At 43.1% G+C, this 20,578-nt stretch overlaps 1 protein-coding gene across 1 annotated transcript in view; it reads left to right on the forward strand.

Moving 5' to 3' along the window:
• The window catches only part of poln (polymerase (DNA directed) nu), a 136,814-nt gene that overhangs the window by 95,878 nt on the left and 20,358 nt on the right, over positions 1-20,578 (forward strand). Inside the window, exon 6 of the mRNA XM_048595308.1 lies at positions 10,282-10,392. Within this exon, the coding sequence (XP_048451265.1) occupies positions 10,282-10,392 (111 nt within the window). The remainder of the gene's footprint in view (positions 1-10,281; positions 10,393-20,578) is intronic.

Genomic DNA, 20,578 nt, shown 5'->3' on the forward strand with positions numbered 1-20,578 from the left:
AGGGTGTAGGCCCGAAATGTCAGCCTTCCTGCTCCTATGATGCTGCTTGGCCTGCTGTGTTCATCCAGCTCTACACCTTGTTATCTCAGATTCTCCAGCATCTGCAGTTCCTACTATCTCTCTACAATACAGTCTACCTATCCATATTGATGACTACATTGCTTTTTCCTCAAAATGCCTTGTTTTCTCCCTGTTTCTCTGATAAATAGTGCTCAGCAGTGACCATGTTAAACAGCCAGTGATTCTATTGTCATGCTACTTCATGACCTGCAAGAGAGAGAGCCAACAGTCAATCATAACGCGATGGCAGTCATTCTCAATCTAACTTTAACACTCACCCTTTCAATCTGAAATTATTAATCAAAACCACACCCTGGATTTTTAACCCTCCTCCTCCCACTCAGTGACAGTGGACTGGGGAGGGAGAGGGAGGGAGGGGTCAGTTAATCCCAGCTTCAACCTGCTGTCTTTGAGGGTGCTAAAATCTTTGTGGTCCCAAATCAGGTTTTCATCTTTCCCAATCCCAAATTCCTTCCCTTCATTCTTCTTTTCCCCTGCATTGTTTTTTCTGTATTCCTCTTCCTTTTTCCCTTCCCAACTTTTCTCTGCCTCCTTTCCCATTCTGTTCGATCATTCTATCTTTGAGGGCAGTTGCACTGGGCAAAGGAAACCATTTTCACTCAGTCATAGAGATCACCAATTAGTCCTTTTCCTGTTTCGGTTATTTTTTAATTCATGCAATATGGGTGCCATTGGATATACCAGCATTTATTGCCCACTTCTAATTGCCCAGAAGGCAGTTAAAAGTCAACCATATTGCTGTGGGCCTGGAGTCACATGTAAGCCAGACCAGGTAAGGATGGCCGTTTCCTTCCCTAAAGGACATTAGTGAGCCAGATGATTTTTCTCCCCAGCAATCAACAATGGATTCATGATCATCATTGAACTCTTCATTGCAGATTTTGAACATTGAATTCAAATTCCACCACCTGCCATGGTGGGATTCAAACCTGGGTCCCCAGAACATTACCTGGGTCTCTGGCTTAGCTGCCCAGCGATAGTATCACTGGGCTATTGTTCCTCTTCTGCTTCATGCTCTCTGTGGGGTGAGATGACCCTGTTATGCCAGCAGCCTTCCTCTTTGCCACGGAGTCCCTGTAACCTTGAGGGCTTCGCAGGAGCTGATCGAGAGGCATTTCCATTGCAGGAGGATGATGTTCTCCTTAGACTGATGTCTCAGAGTCAGCATTACCATTGGGTGCTACATGAAGAATTTGTAAAGTTGGCAACAAGATTATTCTGGCAAGAGGAACACCATCCTAAGTTCCAAGCCTGGACAATGACCACTGTGTTTCAGGACCGTCAACATTCAAAACACATTCTAATTAAAGGGCAAATTAAGCTTCTTCACAGAGACTGGAGATCTGCAAACCCTCAATATGCATGAGAAAGAAGTAATATGAACTGTCACACTGAAGGGAACATTGTGAATGATGAGATAAAGGCCAGTGGCTGGTACTCAGGAGCTCTGTAACTTGAGATCTGGTTGTGAGTGCTTCTCTCAGATGTAGCTGAAAAGGCTTTTGTCCGATTCCGAGCTCCGTCTCGAGAAGCTGCACATGATATAACCAGGTCACCTCATTCACACGATGCTCAAAAGGCTTAACTTTCAAGAACTCTTGTCTCCTGCCCAAAGCTATGTGCACAAAAGCTCACTGCTTTTCCGAAACAAAAGGTTTCTGCTGGAAATCCAATAAATTTGAGTGCCCCCCGAACAATTAAAACAAAGTAGGCTGCGTTGCGATGTTTGCCAAACCTTGGGTAATCAAATGTTTTCACTCATCAAGAGCCCAATGTTAATGTCAAACACTGCCAGTCTGGATTAATAAAAATGAGGTGCACAGCAGCAACTACCAATCCCGCTCACTAAAACCTCCCAACTCCAGCATCGGACAGATCTCCTATACTGACATAGAAACATCATATTTTACAGTTCAAGTAGGCTATTCAGCCTATCACATCTGTCCCAGCTCAGAAAGAGCTTTTCAACCTAATATGTATTCCTTTATTGTTTCATGGGATGTGGGCATTGTTGGCTAAGGTCGGCCTTCCACAATTACTGTTGATGATTTTTAGAAACAGGAGTTACACACATTTGGAGAAGAATGGATCTATTAGGGAAAGTCAGCACGGTTTTGTGCAGGGAAGGTCTTGTTGGGCAGATTTTTTGAGGAAGTGACAAAGATGTTCGATGAGGGTAGGGCAGTGGATGTTGCCCACATGGGCTTTACTAAAGCATTTGACAAGGCCCCTCATGGTAGCCTGGTCCAGAACATTATGTCACATTGGATCCATGGTGAGTTGGTAAGTTGGATGCAAAATTGGCTTGTTTATAGAGGACAGGGGGCAGTTGTGGAGGGGTGTTTTTCTGACTGGAGGTCTGTGACCAGGACCAGTGCTGGGACCTCTGTTGTATGTAATATGTATATATATAAATGAGTTGGAGAAAATAGCGATGGTGCCATGGGTATGTTTGCAGACGAAAGAAAATTGGTGGAGTTGTGGATAGCGAGGAAGGTCGTCAAAGGATATAGCAGGACATAAATCAGTTGGAAAGCTGGGAGGAGAAATGGTAGATGGAGTTCAATCTAACAAGTGTAAGGTGATGCATTTTGGGAAGTCAAATGCAAGATGAAAGTCTACAGTAAATGGCAGGACCCTTAGCAACATTAATATACAGAGGGATCTTGGGTTGCAAGCCCATAGCTCCCTGAAAGTGGCAACACAAGTGAATAAAGTGTAAAGAAAGTGTACGGCATGTTTACCTTCATCGGTCAGGATATTGAGTATTAAAGTTTGTAAGTCATGTTGCAGCTGTATAAAACTCTAGTTAGGCCATATTTGGAATATTGTATGCAGTTCTGGTCACCACATTATAGGAAGGACGTGGAGGCTTTGGAGAGGATGCAAATGAAATTTACCAGGATGTTGCCTGGATTGGAGTGTATTAGCTATAGGTGAGGTTGGATAAATTTGGATTGTTTTTGCTAGAACATCAGCGGCTGAGAGTTGATGTAACTGGAGTATATAAAATTATGAAAGGCATGGATAGGGTGGATGGTCATAGTCTTTTGTCCAGGGTGAAAATATCACATATTTGGGCATAGATTTAAGGTGAGAGGGGAAAGGTTTTTATAAAGTGGAGATTGACACCCCCCAACTTTGAGAACTAAAACCGAAACAGACAAAGAGGAGCACCTTGCCCTACGATCTGTAAAAGGAGTGTGAAAAGTGGTGTAGCCTACTTTTCAGCAACTTCTAGAGGTTAAATAAAATAAATCCCTGACACTCACTTGAAAATAAACAAGTAACAATGTATTTATCTAACTCTAACAGTGCACAAATTAACCTAAACTATTAACAAATCGAATTAATCCCTTCTAACCACCAACTGTTCCCGAATAAAGCAAGATTCTAATGGCATGCTGTCCCACTTATAAAAAAAAATTAAGACTCGAAATTACAGCTAGTTTATGTCTTCTGGAATGTTCTGTACCTTCCCTGTCGATTCTTCGGTCAGGAATATTAACTAGTTGTACCATTGGCACCCTTGTTATTTAGATGGTGCTTTCTCTAAGACATAGAGAAGGCTGTGAGAACTAGTGATTCTCTTTTGAGAGCTGAGGGCCGTTAGCTCTGGCAGATGGCAGCTAGCTCTGTGGCTTTGTCCAACTGTCCCCTTCTTTTGTACCCTTGAAGACATATAAATATTTCTTACAATAGGATTGGTCCTATGTCGTTAAAACCATCAGATTGAAATTTAATTGGTTTTTGGTATCTAAGAGCCTGGTTCAAATTGATTGGCTAAATTCAAAAAGTTGTTGTCTTGGTAAAAACTGCTGATTGTCCTCCTAACTGTACGGCTTTTTCATACAAATGTTTGAATTCAGGTGCTGTCTGTTCGCTTGTAAACTTTCAAGCTGCTGCTCCCAGCCATCCAATTTAAATCTCTAAGCACAGAAAAAGCACATCATCTTTTAAAGGGGCCACACAATGGTTTTCCCCATAGCACTTTATAAACACCAAATTCTAACTTCCTGCCTCCCAATCTACAAATATTCTACCCAACTTCGCCACAACTCCCCCCTTAAGAAAAAAAATGAACCATCATTATGAAAAGATGGCTTTTTTTTTGTAAAACCTTGACTCCATTATATTACTAGATCCATTGCTCATTAATCTAGAGTTACACATATGATGCTAATTCTACTTATATATAACATTGAACACTACAGTTTCTATCTTATAGAAGCATTCTTCTTTTAAACTCGCGATAAAGCATCCGTAAATTAAGTGCTTGTAACATGAGACTCCAATGAAATAATCTGGTGTTCTTGTCCTTAAATCTTTCCAGAAATGTCAAAGGATTGTGATTGGTATACACAATCATTTCTGATGCATTGTTTGCAATATACATATTGAAATGTTGTAAGGCCATTACCAAACTCAGTAGCTCTTCTTCAATGCTTGAATACTTTATCTGGTGGATATTGAGTTTTTCTTTTGAAAAATAACCAAATGGCCTTTCAATTCCACTATCATCCTCCTGTAACAACACAGCTCCAACACCTACATCGCTTGCGCAATGCCAGATTTGAAGGGTTTCAAAAGATTTGGTGTGGCTAAAACTGGTGCAGTGGTTAACCATGCTTTTAAATTCTCAAATGCCTCCTGGTCATTGTTCTATCCACTGAAATTTCATGTTCTTTTTTAACAAATCTGTCAACGGTACCATTTAGCTACTAAAATTTGGTACAAATTTCCTGTAGAATCTGCTCAATCCTAAAATTCATAGCACTTCCTTCTTCGATGATGATCTTGGAAATTCCTCAATGGCCTTAGTCTTCACATTCCTCAGTGTCATCCATCTGTATCCAATATTGTGTCCTAAGAATGTCACTTCTGTCTTCGCCAATTCTGTTTTTGCCCGGTTTATGACCAACTTTGCCTTCCATAGTCACTCAAAGAGCTCTGCCAAACGCGCCATGTGATCTTTCCACGAATGGCTATATATCACCAAGTCACCTATGTAGATGGTACAATTAGTCAGTCCTGCAACAGTTCTGTTCACAAGCTTTTGAAAAGTGGCTGTTGCATATTTCATTCCAAAGGGCATTATTTTACATTGGGGTTACAAACACAGAAACTTCTTTCGCTCTCTCTGACAAAGGTACATGCCAGTAACCACAAAGTAAGTCCAACTTTGTGAAGTAAATGGCTTGTCCTACTTTTTCCACACAATTCGTCAGCCTTGGAATAGAGTTTGAGTCACGTTTGGTCACAGCATCAACCTTCCGATAATCCATACAGAATCATTCAGTACCATCAGGTTTGGGAACCAACACAATCGGCGAACTCCACTCGCTTTGACTCAGCTTGATGATGTCTTCTTGGAGCATCACTTCCACTTCCTTCTGAATATCACTTCCACTTCCTTCTGTATCTGTGCGGCTTTGAAAGGGCTAAGACTGTAGGGGTTTGTTTTATCAGAACAGCATTCCCTACGTCAACCTCGTACTATGGCATTAGTCTGCCCCATTCTACATAGCACTGTAACAAGTCTTTCAATTCACTTCTCTGTTCCTTGGTCAGGTAGCTCACTACTCTGTCCCATTCCTTAAGGACTTCCTCATTATTCAATTTATTCTGAGGTACATCAAAATCCAAATCATCTGGATTTGATTCGTCAGTCTAAGTGACAGTAACTAATACCTGTTTCTCTGGTTCCCTTTCCCTATCACAGTAACGTTTCAGAATGTTCACATGACATACCTGATAATTTTTTTCCCCATTTGACATCTTTACCAGATAACTCACCTGACTTAACTTCTTCTCAATCTGATAGGGACCACTAAACCTTGCTTCGATGGGATCTCCTACCACTGGTAACAGCACCAATACTTTATCCTCAAGGGCAAATGTACGAATTTTAGATTTCTTATCTGCTTCTTGCTTCATTGTGTGCTGTGCCACCTTCAGATATTGTCTAACTAATTCACCTACTCTGTTTAATCTTTCTCTCACCTCAGATACATAATCCAACTGTAAGATCTCTGACATCGGACCTATCAACTTTTCCTTAATTAATTTTAAAGACGCTCTTACTTCGTGTCCGCATATCAATTCAAATGGAGTAAACTGAGTCGATTCCTTTGGAGCATCTCTGATGGCAAATAATATAAATGGGATACCTTTATCCCAATCATTTGAATAATCCTGGCAATAAGCCCTCAGCATTGTCTTTAGGGTCTGATGCCATCTTTCCAATGCTCCCTGGGAATCAGGATTGTATGCACTTGATTTAAAGTGTTTGTTGCCTAAACTATCCATGACCTTCTCAAATAATTTGGCAGTAAAATTGGACCCTGGGTCTGACTGAATCTGCCTGAGTAGTCCGTAACAGGTAAAGAAAACCAGCAACTCCTCCACAACCTTTTTTGCCTTGACATTCCATCATGGAATTTGCCCCTGGAAACCTGGTAGACACATCCATTATGGTTAGCAAATACTGGTTCCCACTTTTGGTTTTAAGGAGGGGACCTACACAATCAACTATAAACCAGGTAAAAGGTTCTTCAAATACAGGAATTGGCATCAAAGGCACTGGTTTTATTACTGCTTGTGGCTTTCCTACCATCTGACACGTATGACAGATATGGCAAAATTCAACCACATCCTTATGTAATCCAGGCCAATAGAAATGCTTTTGAATCTTAGCCTGAATCTTCCTCGCTCCTAGATGATCTCCTACAGGTAATTTGTGTGTTATCATAGTACCCCCTGTCTGTGTGCTACCAGCAACACAATCTGGTGCACTTCCACCCATTTCACATCTGCACCAACCTGCCAAAATCTCCACTTCTGCCTTAAGATTTTATCCTTAAGGTAATAGCATTCTGCAATATACTCTGATTCCTTTTTCGAGCAGGCTTTATGATATAAATCCTTTACCATCTCATTTTTTTGTTGTAACTCCATTAATCTTACATAACTAGACACCTCTGCCTCATTCTCTACCTGCTTAGGTTTTTCCTTTACCATCCCTTCGAACAGAGTGTCATCTAACTGGACCCCAACTCCTGTGCCAGTTAACTGGACCACAACTCCCTCATCTTTCTTTTTGTTTTCCCTTCTTGTTTTAACTTATGGCCGTGGGATCTTTCCCCCACAATCTGCAAAAATTCCTGCATATTTTTCTTTTAGTTTCTCAGTTTCCTGGTTTTCTTTTGGCTTTTCCACTACAATGGGCATCATTCCCACCTGTGATCCAGCTATATCATTTCCAAAAATAAACTGTATTCGTGGAATAGCCAATTTTTCCATCACTCCCACTATTACTTCCTCAGCCTTAGTTGAACTTTCTAGCCTTATCTTACACAGGGGAACACTACTCCGCTCTCCATTTATTCCACTGATTACCACTCTCTCAGGCAATATTTCAGAAGGAGTGCAAATATTTTCATCTCTCACTATTAGAGACTGACTAGCTCCTGTATCTGTCAATATTTTAAGTTCTTTACCTACTCCCCTTGTTCTACCTGAGTAACTCTTACCCATATACATGATGTTTTTGAAAAGATCAGGCACTATCTTACTATCCAGCCCATGACCAGGCTGTGCACTCTCCTGCAGCTCCTCAACTTCTCTTGGGATTCCTTCACTACCTGAACTAATCCCACTGTTTTATTCTCTTTTACCACATCCTTTTTACCAGTGCCTCTCTTAAAACACCAGCACTGTGACTTTGTGTGTCCCACCTTATTGCAGTGAAAACACCTGAGGCCTTTCACCTCTTTTCTGTCCTCTTCAGTTTCTTTTCTCACCTGTGGTAAACTGTTCCCAGTGTGATCTACTTTCTGCTTTTCATTGAAGGATCTCGCTCTTTTCCAATTTCTATCCTTCACAGAATGAAATTGCTGTTGGAAGCTAGATTTCGATATATGCATCACCACTTCTCACTGTTTGAACTTTCTGTTCCTCAGCATGAGTTCTTATCACTTCTGGAAGTGAGTTTTTAAATTCTTCCAACAGAATAATCTCTCTAAGAGCCTCATATGTCTTTTCTATCTTTAACGCTTTCATCCATCTGTCGAAGTTGTTCAGTTTAATTCTTTCAAACCCGATATAACTCTGACCTGGCTCCTTTCTTACATTTCTGAACCGTTGTCCATGTGTTTCTGGTACCAATTCGTAAGCACTCAAAATAGCCTGTTTTACTTCTTCATTTTCTGATTCCTCCCCTGACAGCATTACAAGCACCTCACTAGCCCTGTCTACCAACTTGGTCTGAATTAACATTACCCACACAGTCTCTGGCCAATTCATTTGTTTAGCCAATGTCTCAAAGAAAATGTAAAAGGCTTCGATATCTTTTTGTTAATGTTTTGAAATATTTGCATATATCTAAGGGGGAGGTGATGGCGTAGTGGTATTATCACTGGACTGTTAATCCAGAGACCCCAGATAATGTTCTGAGGATCTGGGTTCAAATCCTACTACAGCAGATGGTGGAATTTACATTTAATTAAAAATAGCTGAAATTAAGAATCTAATGATGACCATTGTTGGAGGGAGAAACCCATGTGGTTATAATCTGTAAAAGGAGTGTGAAAAGTGCTGTAATCTGCTTTTCAGTAACTTCTAGTGGTTAAATAAAATAAACCCCTGACATTCACTTCAAAATCAACAAGTAACAATTTTTTTTATCTAACTCTAACAGTGAACAAATGAACTGAACTATTAACAAACTGAATAAATCCCTTCTAACTGCTAACTATTCCCAAATAAAGCAGGATTCTAATGATATGCTGTTCCAATAAATATAAGTCCCACTTATAAAAAAAAACTAATTTAGTCTTCCGAAATTACAGCGAGGTTACGTCTTCCGGAATGTTTGTCAATTCTTCTGTCAGGAATGTCTTCACCATTGATTCTTCTGTCAGGAATATTACTTAGTTGGTACCTTTGTTATTTAGATGGTGCTTTCTCTAAGGCATAGAGAAGGCTGTGAGAGCCAGCAATTCTGTCTTGAGAGCTGAAGGCTGTTAGCTCTGGCGGATTGCAGCAGGCTCTGTGGCTTTGTCCAACTGCTCCCTTCTTTTATACCCTTGATGACATATCAATATTTCTTACAATAGGCTTGGTCTTATGTTGTCAAAACCATCAGATTTAAATTTAATTGGATTTTGGTGCCTTGTTCAAATTGATTGGCTTAATTCAAAATGTTGTTGTCTTGGTAAAATCTGCTGTTTGGCCGGCTAATTGTACAGCCTTTTAATACCAATGTTTCGATTCGTGTGCTCCCTGTGTACTTGCAAATTTTCAAGCTGCTGCTCACAGACATCCAATTTAAATCTCTAAGCGAAGAAAAAGCACATCATCTTTTAAAGGGGCCACGCAATGGTTTCCCCATAGCACTTTACAAATTCTAACTTTCTGCCTCCCAATCCACAAGTACTCTACCCAACTTCGCAACAGGGTTTAAAGGAGATGTGTGTGGAAAATTGTTTTACATAGAGGATGGCAGGTGCCTGGGATGTGCTGCCAGGGGAGATGGTAGAGCAGATATTTGGACAGCCACATGAACAGTTAGACAATAGAAGGATACAGACCATGTGCAGTCAGAGAGGACTAGTTTAGAATGGCATCAAGATTGAATTTGAATGCTGTCAGCAGCTGTGGGAAGATTTGAACCCCTGTCCAAACAGCATTAACCTGGGTCTCCTGATTATATTCAAGTGTCATTGCAGTTATGGCACCATCTTATCCCTCAGCTTGAGGCTGGACAGACTCTATACAAAGGAAACCAAAGTAGTTTTCCAAATGTCTCACCCAGTATTTACCCCTCAACCACCAGTTTATACAATTAATAGTGATTATGTTTTAATATTGACTTGTTCTCAGGTTGTGAGTGACAGTCACAAGTCTAGCTTTGCGGACCAGGGGAAGGTGGTGTTCAGTTGCCGTCATGAACCATGGCAGTCCAAGGGGGTAGATATTCCTACGGGTGCTTTGTTTCTTTTGTGGTTTGACGTGACTGGGTCCATCGCTCGGCCATTTTCAAGGGCACTGAAGGGCCAAGTGTGCCATGGGGGTTGGCATTATCCATTCACTTGGTGAATCGTGGTTCATGGCAACTGTCTTGGGATGATCGAACATAATGCCTACTGCTGGGTGCAGGTCAACAAATGTTCATCGTTTTGTGTCATTTTATTCCGTTAGGCTACTCTGTTTCATTAATGGGACGCAAGAGACCATTGCCTCACATCAACTCGCATGATTACAGCTCTCGAAATCAGGCAGAAAGACAGGCCGTAAACTTTGTGGTACAAGGTAAGAACAGGAAATTCAGCAGAGTTCTGGGAGCTCCGGTCCTGTTGTATAGATGTACCCAACTCCCAGGACTGCTATAGAGACGTATTTGTTTACGGAATGTCACATCCATACCGGCTAGGCCAGCATTTATTGTCCAGGGGCACTTAACAGCCAACCACATTGCTGTGGATCTGGAGTCACATACAGGTCAGGCCAGGTGAGGATGGCAGATTTGTTTCCAATAAATGCAGCCATCTTCCTATGTACCAGGCGTGACTCCAACCAGCGGAGAGTTTTCCACCCGATTCTCATTGTCTCTAGTTTTGCTAGGGTGCCTTGATGCTAAACTCTGTCAAAAGTGGTCTTGATGTCAAGGGCTGTCACTCTCACCTCACCTCTGGAATTCAGCTCTTTTGTCCATATTTGAACCAAGGCTGTAATGAGGTCCGGAGCTGAGTGGCCCTGGTGGCAGCCAAACTCGGCAACACTGAGCTGAGCTGAACAGTTCTGAGGAAGGGTCACCAGTCCCAAAACGTTAACTCTGATTTTTTTTTCTTCACAGATGCTGCCAGACCTGCTGAGCTTTTCCAACAACTTCTGTTTTTATTCCTGATCTACAGCTTCTGCAGTTCTTTCATTGTTTTTTGTAGTTGGGAGAGGGTAGTTTTCCAACTATGGATGTTTCTGTGATCAAAAGTGAGAGGGTGGGAGAGGTTGGTGATCAATAGTGAGAGAGAGAGGGAGGTTGGCGACCAATAGTGAGAGAGGAAAGGAGGTTAGTGACCAATGGTAAGAAAGTGCAGGAGGTTTGGTGACCAACAGTAAGGGAGTGGAGACATTGGTGACCAATAGTGAGAGTGAGGGAGGTTAGAGAAAATTGTGAGAGAATGGTGGAGGTTTGTGACCAATAGTGAGAGAGTGAGGGAGATTGGTGACCAATAGTGAGAGAGTGGGAGAGGTTGGTGATCAATAGTGAGAGAGTGAGGGTGATTGGTGGCCAATAGTAGGAAAATGCGGAAGGTTGCTGACCAATAGTGAGGGAGGTTGGTGACCAAGAGAGTAAGGGAGGTTAATGATCAATAGTGAGCAAGTGAGGGAAGGGGAGGTGATGGCCTTGTAGCATTATCACTAGAGTGTTAATCCAGATAATGTTCTGGGGACCCAGGTTCAAATCCTGCCATTGCAGAGGGTTGATTTTAATTCTTCTTTATTCATTCATGGGATGAGGGCATCACTGACTGGGCAGCATTCATTGCCCACTCCTAATTACCCAGAGGGCAGGTCAGAGTCAACCACATTGCTGTGGGTCTGGAGTCACATGTAGGCCAGGCCAGGTAAGGATGGCAGTTTCCTTCCCTAAAGGACATTAGTGAACCAGATGGGTTTTTCCTGACAATTGACAACAGATTCATGGTCATCATTAGACTGTTAATTCCAGATTTTTTTTATTGAATTCAAATTCCACCATCTCCCAATATCTGGAATTAAGAATCTAACAATGACCATGAATTAATTGTTGATTGTCAGGAAAAACCCATCTGGTTCACTAATGCCCTTTAGGGAAGAAGACTGCCATCCTTACCTGGTCTGGCCTACATGTGACTCCAGACCCACAGCAATGTGGTTGACTCTTAAATGCCCTATGTGCATTTAGGAATGGGCAATAAATGCTGCCTAGCCCGAGACCCCTCATCATGTTAATGAATAAAGAGAAAAAAGAGTGAAGGAGGTTGGTAACTAATAATGAGAGGGTAGGGGAGGTTGGTGACCAATAATAAGAGGGTGGGGGAGGTTGGTGACCAATAGCGAAAGGGTGAGTATTTTTGGTGACCAATAATGACAGAGTGGAGATGTTGGTGACCAATAGTGAGAGAGTGAGGGAGGTTGGTGACCAATAGTGAGGGAATGGGGGAAGAGGTGTTGGCCAAGCATTACAAGATGAATCTGACATCTAACCAGAGTTGACAATCTTTCATAAACTGTGCATAGTATCAAATTGCACAGGATATAATCTGGGAAGTCTTTATTAGTGACAGCTGCTTCACACTTTCATGTTCATTCCTTCCAGCATTGCCTCAGTGGAGGTTGCAGCCTATTCAAATGAAATAGGTCAACAGCTGCATTAAATACCTGGGAGAGGACCTTGTCCAATCCCATTTGACATTTCTTATTAACACAAACAGCAATAATATTCAACTCTGTATTCTAAAATAGTGACAGGACTCAGATCAGAACAGATTAGACTGAAATATTAACACAGACCTACGATGTGATAATACTGGTCTGTACTTACAAAGTTTTGCTTCATGTCGTTCTAAATTGTGTAGGTTCTGCAGCTGACATTTGTAAAATGGCTATGATTAAGATTTTCACGTGTGTGGCCTCATCCTCGTCTCTTACAGCCAGGTACAGTTCCCAGTTATAAGACCGACTTTATTTTGACTGCTGTATGGATCAGTTCCGTAGTCCCACTACATCCTGTGGTACAGGGAGGGCCAGGATATATGGTCCACTCCCAATTGCCTGGAAAAGGTTGTGGTGGTGAACTGCCACTTTGAACCACTGCAGCCCTTGGTAAGTGCAGACACACACAAAGCTGATGGTGGGGTGAGTTCTAGGATTTGGACCCAGCGACAGTGAGGGATCAATGGTGTAGTTCCAGGTCAGAGGTATGGATGCGCGGACATGTTCCTGTTGTGTTTCGAGGTGGCAGAGGTCAAGGATTTGCAGAATGTAAACTGTAAACAGTGCGCACTGCACCCATGATGGATGGAGTGGAGGTTTAAGGTGGTGGATGGGGTGTCAAACCAACTGTTGTCTTCCCATTCACAACTTTCTCCCAGCCTCCTAACAATGCACTATTTATGTGAAGCTGAGCCTGTTTTTTTCCCCAAAGCAATACACTTTGCCAGATAGCTAATCGAGCACACTGCAACTATATGTAAAGCATGAGCAAGGGACTGGAAACTAATACACCCATCTTATATTAGAATGTAGAAAATAGAACTATACTGCACAGGAACAGGCCCTTTGGCCTACCATGTTGTGCCAAACGTGACGCCAAATGAAACTAATCCCTTCTGCCTGCCATTGGTCCATATCCTACCATTCCTTGCATATTCATGTGGTTATCTAAAAGGCCCTTAAATACTCCTATTGTGTCTGCCTCCACTACCATCCCTGGCAGTACGTTCCAGACTCCTACCACTCTCTGTGTAAAACAACCTGCCCCTTACATCTCATTTTAACTTGCCCCCTCTCACCTTAAATACATACCCACTAGTATTAGACATTGCAACTCTGGGAAAAAAATTCTGAGCATTGTAAATGTCTACCAAGTCTTCCCTCAGCCTCCGTCGCTCCAGAGAAAACAACATGAGTTTTTCTCCTTATAGCTCATACCCTCTAATCCAGGCGGCATCCTGGTAAACCTCCTTTGTACCCTCTCCAAAACCTCCATATCCTTCCTGTAATATGGCAACCAGAATTGAACACAATATTCTAAGTGTGGCCTAACCAAAATCTTATAAAGCTGCAAAATGACATCCTGACTTTTGTACTCAATTCCCTGACCAATAGCAGCAAGCTTGCCACATGCCTTCTTTACCACCCTATCCACTTGCCTGGCCACTTTCTAGGAGCTATGGACTTGAACTCTAAGATCTTTCTGTACATCGATGCTGTTCAGAGTCTTTCCATTAACTGTATACTTTTCCTTAAGATCTGATCTTCCAAAGTGCAGTATATCACACTTAGCTAGATTAAACTCTATCTGCCATTTCTCCGCCCATATCTGTAACTGATCTATATCCCACTGTATCCTTTGACAACTTTCTACACTATCCACAACTCCGTCGATCTTTGTATCATCTGCAAACTTACTAACCCACCCATCTACATTTTCATCTAAGTCATTGTTATGTATCACAAACAGCAGAGGTTCTAGTACAGATCCCTGCGGACCACCACTAATCACAGACTTCCAGCCTGAAAAACACCCTTCCACCACAACCCTCCTGTCATTGTCCTGTCAAGTTATGATGCAATCTCCTGTAAAATCTTTATGTGAACACTAGGCAAAGACAAGCAGCCTCAGAGAAATCTTTATCTTGCTTCGAGAGCTGGACCTGGCTACCGGCCAATCAGACCCCAATTACTTTATAGCATTTGCCTTTCTCCTTTCTGCCAACCAATTAGCGACCCAGGACACAAGGTTATCTCCAATTGGCTTCTCTCTCCCTTTTTGTGAATGTGGGACCTGAATTCTCATCTGCTTCAATGCAGTGAACATTGTCCTCACCAGTCACTCTCAGTGCAAAAATATTTTAAAACTGTACCGATATAAAAACAGCAGCGTTGCACACAACTCACAGGATGTGGAGGGAATGTGTTCCTCAGCGTTGTGACACGTATCTTTGATCCCCATTGGAACACCTGCAGGAGGAACCCCATCAGCTTGTCTGCTGTGCAGAGGAGAACAACAGACAGAGCCAAGCCATGGATGTTTGTACATTTTCCATTTCATCGACAGCAAATGTCACAGTGTCATTGAAATGAAGGACGTTTCAGCTCAGAAACCAGAACAACCACAGGTCACGCTTAAAACAGAGGTGGTAAATTCACACTGAGAAAAGCTTTCCAGTTATCCTTTCATGCTTTCAATTATTGCCAGATTTTAGAGTGCATCATTAAGGATGAGATTGTTGAGTACATGGAAGTGCATGGTAAAATACGGAAGAGCCAACATGGCTTCGTCACAGGGAGGTCACGCCTGACAAATCTGTTAGAAATCTTTGAGGAGGTAACGAGCAAGTTAGATAAAGGAGATCCAGTGGATGTGATCTATTTGGATTTCCAGAAGGCCTTTAACAGGGTGCGCACAGGAGGCACTTGATGCTCTTCACTCTATCAACCTCAGTTCCTATGATTTGGAGCGGGGTGCGTTCTCCTCCTTTCTTTCTGAAGTTGATAATCAGTTCTTTAGTTTCTAATATTCTGAAGTAGATTTGTAGCTCGGGTTGTGGATGCTGCGGTTGGTTCGCTCGCCAAGCTGGATCGTTAGTTTGCAGATGTTTCATTACCCTGCTGAGTAACATCATCAGTGCAGCCTCCGATGAAGCGCTGTTATATTTACCCGCTTGTTACTTAAACTCCGGGATCCGTTGGATTTGATTACCTCATTTCCGGTTTTCTTTCACAGTGGTGTATATATAGGGTCTAGTTCTATGTGTTTGTTGATGGCCTTCTTCGTGGAGAACCAGGCCTCTAGGAATTCCCGTGCTTGTCTCTGTTTGGCCTGTCCTAGGATCCTGTTGTTGTCCCAATCAAGTTGGTGGTTCTCCTTATCTGTGTGAATGGAGATGAGTGAGTATTGGTCGTGTCTTTTTGTTGCTAGTTGGTGTTCATGTACTCTAGTGGCCAGTTTCCTTCCTGTATATCCAATGTAGTTTGTCGCAGTCCTTACACAGAATCTTGTATATCATGTTGGTTCTGTACATGGTGGGTAAAGGGTCTTTGGTTCTTGTTAGCAGTTGGCGTAAGGTTGATGTGGGTTTGTGTGCTACTCTGATGCCCAGTGGCCGTAGGAGTCTTGTGGTCAGTTCAGATATGTTGTACTTGATGTACTTGATGTATGGTAAGGTGACAAGTGTGTCGGGCGGACTGTATCTTCCTGTTGTTGTTTGTGTGACAGGCATTGTCAGACTCAGCTGTTTGGGTATCCGTTGTCTGTAAATACTTGGTGCAGGTACTCTTCTTCATTTTGGCGTAGTTCTGGGTTGCTGCAGTGTGTTGTGGTTAGTTTAAATAGTGTTTTCACACAACTCCGTTTATGGATGTTGGGGTGGTTACTGTTGAAATTTAGGTCTTGATCCGTGTGTGTGTGGCCTTTCTTTGTATGGAAAATACTCTAACCCACAGTTCTTTAGTCTTGCCAATGTTGACAGACAGGTTGCTTTCATTACATTATGTCACCAAGCCCTCTATCTCCTTTCTGTATTTTGACTTGTTGTTGTTAGATATCCGTCCCACTACGATGGTGTCGTCAGTGAACTTGCTGAGGCTGTGTAAGGCTCTGGTCAGACCACATTTGAAATATTGTGAGCAGTTTTGGGCCCCGTAAGGATGTGCTAGCCTTGGCGAGGTTCCAGAGGAGGTTTGCAAGAATGATCCTGGGAATGAAGGGCTTGTCATATGAGGAGTGGTAGGGGACCCTGGGTCTGTGATCGATGGAGTTTAGAAGGATGGGGGGTGGGGTGGGGGGGTGCAGTGGTGCAGGCGGAATCTTATTGAACCTTACAGAATACTGAGAGGCCTAGATAGAACGGACATGGAGAAGATGTTTCCAGTAGTAGAAGAGACTAGGACCCAACGGCGCAGCCTCAGAGTGAAGGAGCGACCATTTAGAACTGAGATGAGAAGGAGTTTTTTTCAGCCAGAGGGTGGTGAATCTGGGAGCTCATTGCCACAGAAGGCTGTGGAGACCAAGTCATTGAATATATAGGTTCTTGATTAGTAAAGAGATCAAGAGTTATGGGGAGAAGGCAGAAGGATGGGCTTGAGAAACATAGCAACCATAATCAAATGGCAGAGCAGACTCGATGGGCTGAATGGCCTAATTCTGCTCCTACATCTTATGGCCTTGTGGACTGACAGAGCTTTTCTGGCTGCACAACAAACTTTTAAAGATCGCATCAGTGCCAGGACAATCAGTGTTGGTCCATTCCAGGATATCCCAGCAGTGATAAGTTGGTTCAGGAACAGTGCGGATAAGATGGGACTAGAATTGGAAGCGAGGGATGCCGTGAAGTGGTTTAGGTAGCTCGTAAGTGATGTAGCAAGAGATCTCGCTCAGCCACGCAGCAAAAAAACCTTCCAAAGTATTTGACACAATTGATGGAGCCAAGAAAATATAAGATTCAGCTCCTATCACCGTTCCTTCAGTGTCACTGTATACTCTCGACAGTGTGTGCCGCACAATCCCAGCATGCTGAGCTCTGCACAACTGGACCGGTCATAGAGAGCGTGTGATAGACTCTGAAGAGCCGAGAGAGCAGCAGCAATTTTGTGAGGAGAAAGGTGAAGACATTGAGCAGGAGGGACATCACCTTCTTCAATATATGGAGGCATTGGGTGCTACGAGTCAGACAGGACTTGGCTGACCCCCAGTTCCAGTAGTGAGAGCTGGGTGCAGTGATCACTCATTGAATGTAAATTTCTTGCTGCTGGAAAGGCAAGCAGTCCCTGTCTGTTCCCAAAGGCAAATGCAGCTCCTGTTTCTTTCTGCTCTGTTTGCTTTTGTCGTTGCTGAATGGCTTAAATATTTGAAGGCTTTCCAGTATGTGATGTTTCTACAGTGAACAAAGAGAAAATCTTGGGCTACTCTGGGTCCTGGAGAGACAGTAGCACTGACTTAGACAGGACTTCAATACAGGATGAGGCTAAGGATCGGTAAGCTGTGCCATTTGGTTCTTAACTCGCGATAGATGTACGAACACACAATTGTATGCGCAATGAAATGTTGGCCATGCCATCCATGAGGCCTGAGAACTGTATAAAGGGCAGTTCAGGACTGATGGTGCTGACTGAGTAGTCAACAAGGCTTTAAAGATGGCGGGGAGAGCCCCTGGAGGAGCTGACAGAGGTGAGTATTTCGGCCTGTGAGTGAGTGATGAGAGAGAGGATACAATGTGCAGGGTGCAACGAGGGCATGGCCTGCAGGGAATGGGGCGAGTTCGCAAAGATAACATGAGAAATTTCACTAGGCTTCACACCCACCATGATACTCAACAACATTGACAATTAGCCGATTTCTGGTAAAATTTAGCCCATTGTTAGATGTGTTGCCCGTTTTCATGAGGTGTTAAATCATGTTTATGTCTGCTTGTTTGGGTTAAAGAACCATATCCATGCTGGAAGAAGAACAAGCAATTCTCCAAGTGTTCTGACCAAAATTCCTCGATCCTCAAAAACAGAATAAATTGGCTTTTCCACTGATCACTGTTTGTGGGATCTTGCTGCGCTCAGAGTGCCTCACATAACAGCGAGATTTAGACTAATTCATTGTATTGGAGGTACTTAATGAGGTTTCTGACACTTCTGTGATAAGGTGCTGTACAAAAGCCCTTTACAAACATGGCCCTGCTCTATTTTTGATGCAGAATCTGTGTGCTCGGATTTATAAACAGTGCAAACAATTTTCCTTCAACCTCCATCCATCCCTGTGTGAGGTTTGGGAGTCTCATTTGTGCCAGAACAGACATATGTTCTTTCAAAGTGAGAGAAACAGGGGTAACTGAGCCACAGCTAAACTTAGCACTGAGCTCTGTGGGTGTCCAGCCGAGAAGAGAGGGTTTCAACTATCTCCTCCAGCCAGTGCCAACTGTGTGGCTGGGGACGGGCTAATCGTACACATCCTCTCCGCACATTTACCTGATCAGTGGAAGGTGTTTGTGGTGTTAGCTGCAGGCAGGATAATAACTCGTGAGCTCTCTAGCCTATCAGTAACTGCTGATGCGTTGTGTGGCTCGTGGAAGTATACTTTGGGGACCTCACTCCCCCTCCGCACCATAACCTCACCCCGTACCTCAGAACAATATTGTGTATGCCCGTGGGGGCCATGCTGTAGGAAAGATGTGAATGCATCAGAGCGAATGCGGAAGCAGTTTAGTAGAATAGTTCTGGAGATGAGAAACTTCAGCGATGAGGATGGATTGAAGAGCTGGGCCCGTTTTCCTTGGAGACGAGGCTGACTGGAGTTCTGATGGCTAGGCCAGGATGCCTGACGGTGGAGGCAGTGACAAGTTTGGTCCTAGTGCAGGACCCTGTGATACTGGCAGCGGCTGCATTGGCGAGGCTGGTCCATCGTGAACTGGTGGTGGCGGTGTTGGTGGAGGTGAGATGGCGACAGAGAGCAGCGATTCTTTCTTCCCGCAATGGCAGTGTGATGAAGCACGGTTGCAACAGTGTGGTCTGTTTAACAGCAGAGACATCAGGGTGGAGGAGCCCAGTTCCAGGCCCATGACTGAGGTAGAAGTGGGAGCTGTTCCAAAGACCACCTAACTGCATTGAGATAAGACAATTAGATGAACTTTATTCAGAGATAGTAAGAACTGCCGATGCTGGAGTCAGACATAGCACAATGTGGAGCTGGAGGAACACAGCAGGCCAGGCAGCATCAGAAGAGCAGGAGAGTTGACGTTTCGGGTCAGGACTCTTTCCTGCTCCTCTGATGCTGCCTGGCCTACTGTGTTCCTCCAGCTCCACACTGTGTTATCTCTTAGAAGAGCTTTATTGTTTTGTTTCCTGGCTTTATATTCTGTGTTTTAAGAACAGGCTGGAGAGCGGCAACACTAAACAGCACTTTTCACTGTATCTGATATAAATACATGTGACAATAAATAAACCAAATCAAATCAGGTTTCCAAAATCATGAGCAGGCTGGACAAAGTAGATCAGAAGAAGCTATTCCCGCTCATAAAAGGGACAAGAACAAGAGGGCATGGATTTAAAGTGACGTGCAAACAAAGCAAAGGTGATGTGAGAGTAAATTTTCCACACAGTGAGTTGTTAGGATCTGGAATACATGGCCATGGAAATGTGGTGGAGGTATGTTCAATTGAGGCCTTCAAGAGGTGCATTGGGCTTTTTTAGATAGAAATAATGTACAAGTGTTTGGGGAGGAAGCAGGAGATTGGCACAAAGTAATGATGTTCACTTAAATAGCCAGTGCAGACATAATGGGCCGAATGGCCTTTCTCAGAGCCGGAACAAATCTGTGATTCTGTGGGTACAGATAGCGCGTTCATTTTCAAATATTTAAGTTTTTCAGTTTTTCCCATCTCATTGGGAATTTGACCAATGTAATTACACTACAGTGCAGCCTTAAGGCTGTGAAATCATTCCATTGCAACTGTAACTTACTGCCACTTGAAGTGATGTAACTCCCACCAGCCTCAGGGAGGCAGAACTGGGATATGCAAACAAATTAATACCAGCATGTTTCCCATTCTACAGTTCGGGAGAGGGGAGAATAGTTCATGGCCCGCTGAAAATCCTGTACTCTGCGCGTTTTCAAATTTCTTCTTGGGATGTGGGCATAACTGGCATTTATTGCCCTGGCGATGTGGAGTTTGTTATATATTGCACTTTTCAACCACAGCCAGCATTGATTGAACTAAGAGATAGCAGGAACTGCAGATGCTGG

Source organism: Rhincodon typus, chromosome 3, assembly GCF_021869965.1.
Source record: "Rhincodon typus isolate 14 chromosome 3, sRhiTyp1.1, whole genome shotgun sequence".
In the NCBI taxonomy this organism is placed as follows: domain Eukaryota; kingdom Metazoa; phylum Chordata; class Chondrichthyes; order Orectolobiformes; family Rhincodontidae; genus Rhincodon; species Rhincodon typus.